General features: G+C 39.8%; 1 protein-coding gene across 1 annotated transcript; it reads left to right on the top strand.

Moving 5' to 3' along the window:
* Positions 1 to 744: 744 nt before the first annotated feature.
* Positions 745 to 11321, top strand: chst12a (carbohydrate (chondroitin 4) sulfotransferase 12a). Its single transcript, XM_024272882.2, has 5 exons — positions 745 to 892; positions 4840 to 5497; positions 5572 to 5724; positions 6823 to 7002; positions 9682 to 11321. The coding sequence occupies exons 2-5, from the start codon at positions 5132 to 5134 to the stop codon at positions 10228 to 10230; spliced, it is 1248 nt and encodes a 415-aa protein (XP_024128650.1). The 5' UTR covers positions 745 to 892; positions 4840 to 5131; the 3' UTR covers positions 10231 to 11321.
* The last annotated feature ends 2745 nt before the right edge of the window (positions 11322 to 14066 follow it).

Below are 14066 nucleotides of genomic sequence, written 5' to 3'. Positions count from 1 at the left end.
CCACTCTTTTACTCCTATAAACACAAAACCTCTTTGTCTTAATGAAGTCCGTAAAAAGGGTAAATAAAAGTCTAATTTTCTTTTATTAGTATAATCACAAATTAATTTAAATTTCCCACACATATGTTCTGGAAGCAATCTGTTTTTGATCTGCCACATGGCCACCACTGTATTTAACTTTATAAGATCTAGGAATTTAAGTGTTAGATTTGACAAAGAGTTCATGGGTGTGGTCTCTTGGTCCTGTAGGATTTATAATTCTCATCACTTCCTTCTGGAGTAAAGTTAATCTATTAGTAAAGCTTTAACAAGTATTTCCTCACACATTATCACCATAAAGAATATATGGGACAATTAAAGAATTATTTATATATATATAATTATATATATAAAAAGCTAACAGCTGAGATAGGCTCCAGCAACCCTGTGTCCCCAAAAATAATTCAGAAAATACACGGATGGATGATTGAACAATTATTGAAATGAAACTTAGAAAATGTGACTCGTTTCTGCACATCAAGAATAGTAGACTTAAACAGACCAGCAAACTGTAATTTTAATGCTGCTTCGTCCTGCTCTCGCTGATCGTGGCATTTGGTTTTGCAGGTAAGCAAAAAGAGGGGGAATAATCAGCACACGGTCTCCGCGGGAGGGGGCGCAGGGACTGTCTACATAAATCATCTCGGAGCGGAGAGACGTTGCGCTGGAGTTGACCCAGAAAAAGTGAATGTTTTCCTCTCTTCCGAGCTCTCGCTGCAGAGACCTCAGTCGTCAACTCTCGCGAGATTCCGCGCGATCTGTGCAGAGCTGGGGGGAAAAAAAAGAAGCGCCTCTCCACGTCCGCCGCTCTCTCAGACAGGTTCAGCGGACACAGTGAGCACTGGAGGTGAAGGTAAGGCTTTTCCGTTATTTTAACCCCCCCTCACGGTTTACCTTCACATTCGCGTGCTCTGTCTATTGACTGCCGCCCGGCGGCTCCGCGTGCTCATTTGCTTCAGTTGTGGTGACTAAATGAGGCACCAAACTCCTATTGAGTTCGCTGACAAATGACAGAAAGCGAAAGGCGGCTGAAATTGTTTTCTTTGGCTCCGTCTCCGGGGGGGTCTGAGGTGGTGCCCCCGCTCCCGGCGCCGCTCCGCTGTCAAAGGCCACATTGTGTCCGCTCTGCTGCGGACCGGACGGCTTGATTTCTCCTCCTCTGGCCTCTCCCGGAGCTCTGTCTGCTGCAGACGTGATGGGAGAGGACAATACTTGCATTAAGTTCGTTATTCTAATCAAATTTGATAAAAAAAACCTTTGAAATTATTCACATTTTAAAAAAAATGTGTTTATTTGTATTCAAGGTGTGACTTGCAGTGGCGCCTCCAAGGGGGGGCATTGCTACCAAATGGAAAAGTCCACCTTTTTGAATAAATTACCAAATATTTAAGAATGCCTTAAATTTCAAGGTTTCTTATATGATAATAAATATAATAGAAAGGTAGAAAAAAAATATTTATTTGTGTGTAGTTACATTTATTTACACTATTTTATTGACATTTAAATACAATAATTGTTTAAAAATAAATTTACTTTAAAAAAATTACTAAAAATTTACTAAAAATGTGTGTATATATTAGGGCTGCCATGATTAGTCGTCCAATCAAACACTAATCGACTATAAAAATAGTCTAATTAATTTAATAGTCGATTAGTCGTTACTTTATATTATATGCAGTTGGAGTGTTTGGACTATTATGGCATTTATTAAGGTTTTTTAGGCTATTTTGGAGGTGAGCTAATATTTCAGCTGCATGCTAGCTGTTTTGGATAATTTAGGATGTTTTTTGGGCTAATTTGGCATTTAACTAATTTTTTAGCTAGCTATCAATTTCAGCATCTTCAGCTATAGCACTAGCATCTTCAGCGGCAAAATTCAGCTTACAGCATTCACACTAGCATTGTCACAGGTAATGCTATATATCTAGTTTTTAGTTAGTTTAAAGCTAATGATGGTTAAGATGTGTGCTTTACACCCAGTTTGCTCATGACCCTATTAGTCAACTAATCGGATGAAATAATCGGTGATTAGTCGACTATTAAAAAAATTGTTTGTGGCAGCACTAGTATCTATGATTTTATTTTATATTAATTGAAATAATCTCAATTTATAAAAAATACAAATTGGTAAATATGTAGATTAATCAGAGTAAAGCCACACTCCAATCATGACTTTGGTGTTTTTAGCCAAAAACCAAAAGCCTGGTTTGTTTTTTAAGATATATTTTTTGCATACTCACCTCTAAATTGTTTATGGGACAGAAGTTATCCTCCGCTGATGTCTCATCATTTCTTTGTTTAGACTTTCTCCTGCTAACTTCCAGCCCCTCACAACCCAATGCTAGCATTAGCGTAGAAACAAAGACAGCGAGCAAAATCGGAGCGATCCAACTGTCCAGCTTGGACCCCAAATTCCACATCAGTCGAGGAAAATGAAGAAAGGATCTATTTGTCTGCAATTGTAACAGAGCAGGGAGACTTTGGTAGTTACTGCGTCACAAGTGAGTTTTTTCAAATGTTGGATTTTATCTGATCCTGATCCATTCCAATTTAAATAAAGAAATACTCAGAAATGTAGTTTTAATCTAAAATTAATTTATATATGTTCATCATGAGAAAAATGCTGGAAGAACATATTAAAAAACATGACTATCATTGGAGTGGGTAGAATATCCCTCTGGTAATTACTCCATACTACCTTTAGGAGGCAGTAAATGCACTTTCAATATTTTCAAAAGCCATAGAAGAAAAAAAAGTGATTTGAAACAAGTCTGCAAACACAATTTTGGTTTAATTAAGTTTGTAAAAACAGAAAGCTATTTTGGTCATTTTAATAATTAATTTCGACAAACTTGTTTGGAAAATTTCTAGGAGAGTTTCTGTGCCAATTTGATCATAGAGTAAAGAACCTAAATCTTTAAAATGTGAATTAGACTCCTGTTCTAAATGAAGACCGCTGGACTTTTTGGTAGAGTTTAGCTTTTTTATGGGCTGACATTTATTTTTATCATTTGTTAAAGGAAGTCAAAACTGTTGACCTGTGCTGAGACAAAGATATTTCTGGAACTTGAGTGTGTTGAGCTCTGAGGGAAGGGTTTTTGGTTGTGCCGCCACACTTTTTGGTAAACCTTTTGGTGTGTGACTGAATGGACCCATCTGCCCCCACCCGTCCCCGATGAAAATAGCACAAAGGTGCTACAGACAACTTGGCCAAATTATTTGAATTAAATATTGACGATTACTGTTTTCAAGACCTCTATCACTCAGTAATAATGACATGATTACGTTGAATTAATCAGTTTAATTAACAATTTAATTAATAACATATTCACATATTGCTAAGCAGACAGAAAATCCAATGTGGTGTACGTTTTTCCTCATGAACTTGCAGAATGGACTGTTTTAGATGAGCAAACCTCTGCCGTTCTATTAAACGCACACTGCTCTAATGTGTAGTCCAGCTGGAGTATAATGAAATGCACACAGTGAGGAACCCACGAGCGTCTCAGAGCTGCTTCAAGCCTTCCAAGTGCTTCAGTAAATGCTGTTTTATTCCATCTCTGGCAGAGAAATCTTTTTTTTTTTTCCTCTGATGACGAACCCGATAGGAAGCTGGACAGCAGTTAATCTGTTCGTGTGCAGACCGGAAGAGGAGCAGCCTGCTGACTCTTCAGGGTGTTTTCCATGTCAATGGCTCTCTCTTTGCTGCAGAAAAAGAGGAAACAACACAAGAGCTCCAAATGCAGACGAGAGCCCTGAGACTAGATCTGAGCAGGAAGATAAAGACAAACAGGAAACACCTGACTACTCTAGTCGAAGCACAAATTCTTATTTTTACCTAAAGACCCACTTCAATCAGCTTTTGATCTGTTGAAAACTCGCTCCCAGTGGTCTTTTAACTATGATTATGTTGTTTTCTAGAATGTATTTTCTGCAGAAGGGCAGAAATTCACCTCTTAGTTGTGGGCGAGGCTATTAGTTTGGAACAAGCCCGCCCCCGGTTCCCATCCTCGTTGCCGAGAGCTTTCTGTTTACACGTTCTGCTGGAGAGGAAGACGTTCGTGGATCTATTTGTCTACTTCTAGATGCATCAGAATGGAGCTAAACAGGGAATTGTGACCCCCCCTAGCATATTTTGTGCGTCACAAATACACTCTTTTTCAAACAATTTGAACAAAGACATACTGGGAACAAAATGTTAAGCTCCATTTTCTTTGTACATATTCTCTATTATGGGAAAAATCCAACACAAACATGTTAAAAAATGATTTTAATCAGAGTGGGATAAAATATTTCACTCTCTCAGCCAGTATTTAACAGCTTTTCTTTGCATGGAGACCCACCCAGCAGTAATAAGTAGGTGTGTAACATTTTTATACTGGCTGTATTTCAGAGCCATCCTTTATACGAAGTGGCTTTTACTATCTCAGGAGTGCTCTGTGTTGATGCAGTGTTCCATAACTCAGCATCGGGCTTGTGATGCTTGAACATGACGCCTCGTTGTGTGGTGAACCTCTTAACGTCGAGATATTTCACGGCCGTTTGTGATTTAACTGCTTGGAGAGTTAAGTTGAGTCAACTCTATGAGCTTAAGGCAAAAAGAAAACATTCTGGGAGGTTATAAATTTGGCTCCAGAGAAGTGCCCTGCTGACTTTTTCCACTCCAGCTTCTATGAGCAGAAGTTGTTCTGCTAAAACAAAACCTGGACACAAATAAAAACCATTCATTCATTTATTAGTCATTTTTAAATAATATGTTTTTGTCCTGATCTACATTTCAAGAGTATCCTCTGTGTGCAGGTATGGAGTCCAGCTGGGAGTTTTGTGAAGACTGCCTTGTTCACGTCCTGCAGTAAAAGAGCTACACCTGATCCTCACAGACTCTTCCAAAGCTGCGGTGTCTACTTCATGGAGCTCCTGGACCTTGCCTCTGTTTCCATGGTAACCCTGTAGCAAAAGATCCCAGCCTGTTGTCCTGGTAGCCGCATTAAAAAAAAAAGTTTCAATTTGTTGCCATGACAGTGCTGTGGAAACGCCCTGTAAAGTAGTAAACTCGTTGCTATGGTGATTCTGTAGCAAGCAAACCGTCACCATGGGAACGTCCAGGATGTTCCGCATCTTTGTGGTGCTTGGATCGGCTTTCATGATCCTCCTGATCATCATCTACTGGGACGACGTGAGCGTCCCCCATCTGTACCTGCACACTCCTGTGTCTCCGGGCCCCAAGGTTGCACACCCGCCCCCCAAACCGCGGCCCCACACTTCCCGCACCCCGTCCTTTCTCTCAGACATCGATGCCTTCGTTAACCAGTTCCTGGAGCCAGGAACCGGGGAACCCACAGACACCGCTCCAGCCGACACAGGCAACCAATCCGAGAAGGCGGAGGAGCGCTACGTCCCACGGAGGGAGTGGAAGATTCACCTGAGTCCAGTCGCAGCAGAGCTTCGAGAGAGACAGGTTGACCTGATCGTTAACACTTATTAAAGGCTGAGTTTGACTGAAGGTTTTTAATGCAGTCGTTGAATTTGAAGGAGCAGAGACGGAGGCTGCTTCAAGAGGTGTGTGCTAATGAGAGTGTGGCGTTTCCTGGCAAAAACCGTTCATTTGATGAAATCCCCAACAAGGAGCTGGACCACCTGATTGTGGACGACAGACACGGCATCATCTACTGCTACGTTCCAAAGGTAGAGCACCGTTAGGGTTAGCTGTAAATACTTTGTGTGTTTGCATTAAAACAAGCCACACAAAAATATATTTGATGCAGTATTTTTCCAACAATGTAACTTGCGGGTTGAAGCTTGTTCAAAAAAAAAAACAAAAGTGTCTGGAGCCAGTTGCAGCACAGAAGTGTTCAAGCATGCAGTCTGGTTTGAAAATGTTTTGTTTCTATGATGTAAATGAAGCAGAAACTGGTTTGTAGAGTTAAATTTGAGTCAGCCTAAAGTCAATGAAAAACCAGATTGTGAAAAAAAGTTAAAATTCAAAATTTTTAATCTTGAAAGTAGACATTGGAGGAGTTATTAAGTAATCAGGCTCCACAACTCTACTTATGGGACAATAGGACACAGTAACAGGAGTTAATTTAACTTTCTTTTTTTATATACCGTATTTTCCGGACTAAAAGTCACGTTTTTTTTCATAGATTGGCCAGGGGTGCGACTCATACTCAGAACCGACTTGATTGTTATTTTTCTTATTTATTCATCAATAGGCTCATAGTATATTCGTTATTTTCCTACTAACAACCACTAGAGGGCACTGTAGGTTTGTTTCAGTATTTGCTGCTGTCTGTCAGATGACAGAAACGCAGAAGAAGTTCCGTTCAAAACAAATGTTGCTGAGAATCTAATCATTCTCCTAATGAACGTTATGATGTTTTTTCTATTTGCATCAAGAAATTATTGTTATTGTTTTTATTTTTCTCTCCTTGGACCGTTACCATGACTACATGTTGCAGTATGAATCTAATATTCTGTTTCTTGTGAAAAACAATTTAATCTTATTTTAATCCCAATTTAATCCATGGTCACTTTGGGAAAAAAATGAAATCATATATTTACAGTGTATCATTCACTATTATTTTTAAAGTTAGAATTTCCTTTTTCCAATTTAAAATGTTTCCTTTAAGCTTGCAATGTGTTGTTTGGAGGTTGGAGCTATTATCAAATTTTCTCTTTTTCTTTTCTCAATTTTTACTCTACAGTCTGGTTTTCATTCACTTGATGATCTAAAATTTGGCCTCATATGTCTCTATATATAAAATCTTCCATTCCAAACTCCAGGTGGCGTGCAGTAACTGGAAACGCATCATGATAGTTCTCAGCGAGAGCCTGTTGACTGACGGCGTTCCTCAGAGAGACCCTCTGGCTGTCCCCAGGGAGCTGGTGCACAACACCAGCATGCACTTCACCTTCAGCAAGTTCTGGAAACGTTACGCCAAGCTCGCACGACACCTCATGAAGGTCTCTAGATGTTTGTTTGCCAAATGTGTTTGTTTGCTTTTGTGACACAAACTCTCCCGTTCATTCCCCGTTCATTGGTATTTGTGTGTGTGTTTTTTTTGCTTGTTTTTAATCCAACTGAATATCGATACGTTGTGGAGCAGATTATATTTTTTATTCTTATCTCAAAATGATATATTCTTTCAGACAGAAGTAAAAATATTTAGCTATATTACCTCGTTTTTACTTTTGAGAATAACTAAATGAAGACGAGTTAGCCTAAACATGAAGATGTCTTCATATGAGACAAATGCAATGGCTTGAACACAATTTTTGCTACATATAACAGAAAAAAGAATTATGTAAAATTACAGATGTGTATTATGGGGAATTGCATTGATTTGTTTTGGGAAGCATGTTTCAAAATACAAGTATTGGTAACTGGAGATGGTGCAGTTCACCAAATAACCACCTCGACTAATCGGCTCATACACAAAGTGGATGTAAAACACACATCTTAATCATGATTAGCTTTAAACTAACTAAGAACTAGATATATTCACATTAGCATTATTGTAGATAGAATGTAAGTTGAATTTGGTTGCAAAAGATGCTGGTGACAATAGCTGAAGAAGTTGATAGCCAGCTAAAATATTAATTAAAGGCCTAATTAGCATAAAAAAAGCCTAGGTTAGCCAAAACAGCTAGCATGTATCTGAAATATTAGCTAAACTCCAAAATGGCCTGAAAAAAACATTAAAAAAAAGCTTAAGTTAGCCAAAAGAGCTAGCATGTAGCTGAACACAAAATAGCCTAAAAAACAAAAAAGCCCAAATTAGCAAAAGCAGCTAACATGCAGCTGAAATATTACCTAAATTCCAAAATAGCCTAAAAAACGAAAAAAGCCTGAATTAGCCAAAACAGCAAACATGTAGCTGAAATATTAGCTAAACTCCCTGAAATATTAGCTAAACTCCCAAACAGCCTAAAAAACTAAAAAAAAAAAAAAAAAAAACAGCCTGTTAGTATTAAACAGCTAGCATGTAGTTAAAATTAAAACTCCAAAATAGCCTAAAAAACCTTAATAAATGCCAAAATAGTCCAAAAAGCTAGCAGAATATCATTATAACTGTCAACTTTACTAAATTCTGACTCCATATAATAGAAAATAACGACTAATCGACTATTAAATTAGTCGTCGACTATTTTAAAAGTCGATTAGTCGTCGATTAGTCGACTAATTGTGGCAGCCCTACTGCGTACCGAGGGTTGGAGAGTCTTGATTTAACAAACAGCCAAGATGTCAATAAACGGCGAGTTAAGAGACACGCAAAACGTAAAAAAGTGGCGTTGAGGGTTCCTCAACAAACGTCAGACTTTAGGATGAGAATGTGTGGTCTGGTCCCAGAAGGCTAAATTCCCATAGACCTTTATAGAAAAGTATACGGCTATTACTCAGTCATTCTGTTTGTCAGAATAACCATTCTTGCTCTCGTGTCTCTTTTAACATGTTCTTGCTTAAACCATTTTTTGTCATTATATATTTTCTTTATTCAAGTTCTAAACTAGCCAATCAGATGTCTCAATAGGATCACATGGTGCCCGGTGGCCCCACCTCCAACCATTTGATGGACAGGTTCTCCCTGTTTCAGTGGAAGGGGTGTGGCTTTCCAACAAGCTCACTCCTGATTAGCAAGAGTGGTTGCCATAGAAATTATGACTCAGACTGACTCGGACCAATCACTGCTTACTAACGTCGTCCGGCCCCAAAATGGTAAAATAAGGCGAAGTCCGTAACATGGAAAACTGGCGACTGAATTGATTTAATTTTGTTGGAGGTAAGGTATTTTCTATGGGTGACATCACAGCCTTGCTTTGTCCATCTCTATTTATGTCAATGAAAATCCAACAGAGGCAAACAAACCCAGAGCCTGTGATCCTGAGGCAGAACTTTGAGCAGGTCGACAACCCTGATGGGGAATTATGAACAGAAACGGATCAAAAACAATCCAAACTATGGAGCCTTTAAACAGCTGAAGCACAGCGAGCTGGCAGAGAAGGTGAGGAGAAGAGAAACAAAGCCCACTACAGATAAAATCATGGATGGATGGAGGCGGATGATTCGCTATAGCGACCCCCTAAAGAGAGCAGCCGGACGACTATGAAGAAATTAGAAATATAAGCATGAACGTTCACGGTTGACATCCACAGACGACCTTGAATATAGGATATGTAATCTTGTTTTTTTCTAAACACCACCTGCAAAGAATCTGCTTCAGGTTTGATCTATTGTGAAAGGATTCCCAGTGGTCTTAATTATAATTTCGTCATTTTTAGCCAAAATAATTAAAAAGTTGTTTTCTAGAACATAGTTTCTGCAGAGCGGCAATGGATGCAATTTTAAACTTAATTTTCTTCATTCACGTTCTCCATCATCAGAAAAATGCCACAAAACACCTTTTTCATCGAAGTGGGTCTATATAGCAAAAAAAGGCATCTTGGTTCTGGTAGAACTTTAAAAAAAACACATTTCAAAGCAGATTTGACTGATTAGAATAAAGCCTGTCACTGTTTTTGAGTCACCCTGAGTTTCTCTGGGCTTTAATGGCCGTTTTGCGGACTTCCAGATGTACTAAAACCTCTCATGTAAATTCTTGCTGCTGGTTTGAATTCCTCCAAATCTGTTCTTTGTCTTTGCAGGTGAAGCTGAAGAAGTACACCAAGTTCCTGTTTGTGCGGGACCCCTTTGTACGTCTCATCTCTGCCTACAGGAATAAATTCGAGATGCCCAACGAGGACTTCTACCGCCGCTTTGGGCAGCTCATGCTCCGTCGCTACGGCAACCAGCCCACTCCCCCCGCCTCCGTGGACAAGGCGTTCTCTCTGGGCATCCACCCGTCGTTCTCCCACTTCATCCAGTACCTGCTGGATCCTCAGACGGAGAAGGCCATGCCTTTTAACGAGCACTGGCGCCAAGTGTACCGGCTCTGTCACCCGTGCCAAATCCAGTACGACTTCGTGGGCCACCTGGAGACGGCGGAGGAGGACGCCGAGCACCTCCTGCGCCTGCTGCGAGTAGACAATGTGGTGGAGTTCCCCACCTCCGGCAGGAACCTGACCTCCAGCAGCTGGGAGGCGGACTGGTTCAGCATGGTTCCCGCCGAGACCCGGAGAGAACTCTACAAGCTGTACGAGCCGGACTTCAGGCTCTTCGGCTACGACCGGCCGGACTCCCTCCTCAACGAGTGAACGTTTGAAATGTCAGAAGACGCGCTAACGACACTCCGTCACAAACACAGAAGCACACCGATTAGGACAAACGTTCAGGCGGATCACTTCTCACGATCGCAGAATGTTGACGGCACAAGACGGTTTTTACGTGTCTTCTTGCACAGAAACAGGAAGTGCGGACAGTCAGACCACACCGACGTACAGTAGTTTGCAGATGTAGTTGGACTGTTACTTCTAGATGTCAGATCATGTATTTCATATTGTTAAGTGCAATCTTCTTAGCATGAAAGCGTCGTCATATTTGCCCGGATAGGAAGACCACGTTTACACTCACCTCAGACCAAACTCCTCCTTTATTTGTATTTATTTACGTTGAATGGATTTAATGTATTTGTCTACGTTCAGAGCCACAATGTAGCCTCTGCATAAAGAAGCACAGCAGCTCCTGCAGCAGCACACGAGGCTGAGGACCTGGATTTACCTCAGCGGCGGTTCTACAAGCTAAACCGGAGCCTTCGGGTTCCCATCAGGTTCCTTTGAGTTTCAACAGACGAATCTGTGAAGAGAAACCGCATATTTACCGATCACGCATCACTCCAGAACATTAGTGTTGATTTTGTAGCGTTTAGCAAAGAGACAGCAGGAATTTGAACCGCTGAGGTCAGTGCCTTTGGTTGCAAAAGTTTACACAGCAAAAAAACCCTAAATATTTTTCTAGTTGTTCGTTTGTATTTGACACAAAGAGATGCTCGTTGGAGGACGTTTCTTTGGGACCAATAGGAGCTGAGCAGAACTCCGTTCGACCGACATTTGATGTGCGTTTTGTGCTCCGTGAAAGTTTCTAATCCGATAGCATACGGGCTCTACGCCTTCTTCTTCAAAATGTGGTGTTTGTGTCATCTCAAGGTCTTTGGCTTCCTCGGTTTTGGATCGCAGAGGAGCGTTCCGGTTGATCCGCACCTCCTCCTCCTCCTCGTCTGTGTGAGCGTCCAGATTTGTTTTTGCCGTTTTTCTGTGCCAACTGAGGCCGAGTCCAAACGGAAGCAGATTTCTTATTGTGAAAACTGATAATAAAACATTTGTACTTGCTGCTGGTGCAGAGAGAAGAATCCCGAGTCTTCATTTAGATGCGATCTGTCGCCGTGGCAACAGCCTCCCATAAAGGAACAGTCTCTCCAACTGTTTGACCTCCTCCCAAGTGTGCACAAGTGCATGCATGAAAAGAAGTGTTTCGAGTGACATTTCTTTCTCTGAAATAAATGCCGTGGGGCAGAAAAGATGAACCTGTTTCTGCAGGTGACGTTTGTTGACAGGATGAGAGTAAAATCTCTAAATTCTGGGACCATAAAAGGAGCTAAGTGGAATATCTAAATAAAACATGTTTTTATCAGGTTTATGTGTAGAAGGATAGTTTTTTTGACAGCCTTAAGATGGCAGTGTGTTCACGTTAACCACTGCTGCCAAACAACAAGGGTCCCACTGTAAAACAGCCATCATCACATAGATCACAGGTACATGAATAAAAACGTTTATGCAGAACTCATAGGAACTGTGGAATACTCCATGGAAACTGTAAACAGGTTTAAGTTACGTGTGTGTATCACACCAATATGCCTTTTATTTCCTGCCATTCTCGCGCTGTAAACAGCTCGTCTGGAACCAAAGTCACAAATTTGTTTCATCTCTGTGGTGAAATGACAGTAAATATCCCAGATTATCAAATGTCATCTTTTTTTTATGCGAAATGTAAAAAAGAAAATCCTCAAAGACTGACTGCTCTAATCATTTGTTTTTGAGTTCAAATTGACATAGGAAGATTTTCAGAATAAAGGACACAAATTTACCGATTGATTTGGGGTTCCAGCTCATAAAACACACAAAAATAAGAATAAAAAAATTAGAATAGTGTTGAGAATCTTCCCAAATTTAGGAGAGGAACTAAACTGAAAGCTCCTAAACACGTTCTCCAGATCAGTTCTATGATCAGTTCAATGTGGGAAGTTTTTGAGACTTAACGAGTCAGAAGACCATCATCGTATACACCTCCACAGTCTGGGTGAGACACAACAGTTCAGAACTTCATGATTCCTTCACCTGAGGGTCTGGATGGAGATGCAGATTTCCTGCTCCAGCAGGACCTGACCTGAGACCATACTAAGTATTGAAGATTAACATATTATTTTGAAAACAGTTAGTTTGGATAGATTAGATCATAATCTCTGTCTTTATCTTTTTGCAAAAACTGAGAAGTAAATGAGGATTTTTCAACAGAATTCATATTTTTAGAAATCTTCATTTTTTTTAATCAACTGGAACCCAATTTTATGCATATATAAATAATTGAAATGAATTAAAGAGTGGGTCCTGAATCTATAGTCTATGAAAATTTAATGTTTAAAATTGAATTGGGGAAATGAATCTGTTTTTCTATTTTTACTATTAAAGTAGCTGTAAAATGTCTCCTTTTGTCTTCCATCAGATGTTCCTGTGTTTGTCTCTGTCTCCTCACAGCAGACAGCTGACCTCACTGATCTGCTGCTGGAGTTTCTTCACTTCATTTAAGGTGCTTTTCTCCACAGTCGCCCACTTCAGGTTCAGTACAGGGATTAGACCAAAAACGGTTCAATCGATCAGTCACTTACACACTATAATGAAGATAAACATTTGGAATAGTTACAATTATAAAAATTCTGATGGTTAGAAATTCCTTCGAAATTTTGCCCTGAAACAACCATAATTGTGAACTCAGATTTTTTTATTTTTAGATTAGATTTTCCTTTTACGGGCTGCACGGTGGAACAGTGGTTAGCGCTCTTGCCTCACAGCGAGAAGGCCCCGGTTCGAATCCCGGCTGGGACCTTTCTGTGTGGAGTTTGCATGTTCTCCCGGTGCATGCGTGGGTTTTCACCGGGGACTCCGGCTTCCTCCCACCGTCCAAAAACATGCTTCATAGGTTAATTGGTGACTCTAAATTGCCCCTAGGTGTGAATGTGAGGGTGAATGTGTGATTGAGGCCCTGCGACACACTGGCGACCTGTCCAGGGTGTACCCCGCCTTCGCCCATCAGTAGCCGGGATAGGCTCCAGCACCCCGCGACCCCGAAAGGGAAGAAGCGGTCAAGAAGATGGATGAATAAAATCCTACGAAGTTTATTTGTTCTTATACTACTTTCACTATAGTTGTTAATAGAAACTCTCAAGGTGAACATTTCTATGGAACTTTGAAGGCAGTTTGGTTAAAAGGGTGTAAAGTTTTTAATTTTTGTTCTACAAGAATAACTGCCTGTGTATAAATCTCATATTTTTTATAAAAACCAAAACTGCTAAAATGTAGCATCTGTATCTTGTTTAATATTATCCTAAAAATGCATTTTTATGTGGTTTTATGCTGAAATGAAAATGATCCCTTTTTTTTCTTTCTTTCTTTTCCCAAATCAGGTGTAAAAATTATTATAAAATAAAAGTTTGACAAACAGTCATGAAGTCTTCATAAAAAATTGTGTCAACTAAACAAAAATCATAAAATTCTACATTGAAGCTGTAATAATGGCTGTAGGTAACACTTGATGCTGGAAATAAAATGTTTTTTTAAGCTGTCCTTGTGGTTATAAAACTATTCATTAGATTAAGACTGTCAACATTTTTATTTAGTTATTTCATTTTTCTAAATCAGACTGGATTCATGCTTGAAGTATCCAGAAAACGGATGCATTCTAGCAAATCACTGAATTATTTCTCCTCCCAAAATAACTAAAAAGGATAAAGAGCTAAATTGTTAACATTTTTAAATAAGTGTTTATAATTGGCAATAGAGACAAAAAAGGTACATATTTTTTTAGTCTTTATCAACTGGAA

The sequence above is a fragment of the Oryzias melastigma genome, linkage group LG8 (assembly GCF_002922805.2).
Source record: "Oryzias melastigma strain HK-1 linkage group LG8, ASM292280v2, whole genome shotgun sequence".
In the NCBI taxonomy this organism is placed as follows: Eukaryota; Metazoa; Chordata; class Actinopteri; order Beloniformes; family Adrianichthyidae; genus Oryzias; species Oryzias melastigma.
Note: the sequence above shows the minus strand (reverse complement) of the source record. Positions and strands in the feature narration are given on the sequence as shown.

What these genes read in the sequence shown, in the direction of transcription:
- chst12a (XM_024272882.2), top strand. Translation starts at nt 5,132, where the DNA reads ATGGGAACGTCCAGGATGTTCCGCATCTTTGTGGTGCTTGGATCGGCT. An exon ending in CAGAGCTTCGAGAGAGACAG is followed by an intron (nt 5,498 to 5,571) that starts GTTGACCTGATC and finishes TTGAATTTGAAG; the next exon opens with GAGCAGAGACGGAGGCTGCT. An exon ending in TCTACTGCTACGTTCCAAAG is followed by an intron (nt 5,725 to 6,822) that starts GTAGAGCACCGT and finishes TCCAAACTCCAG; the next exon opens with GTGGCGTGCAGTAACTGGAA.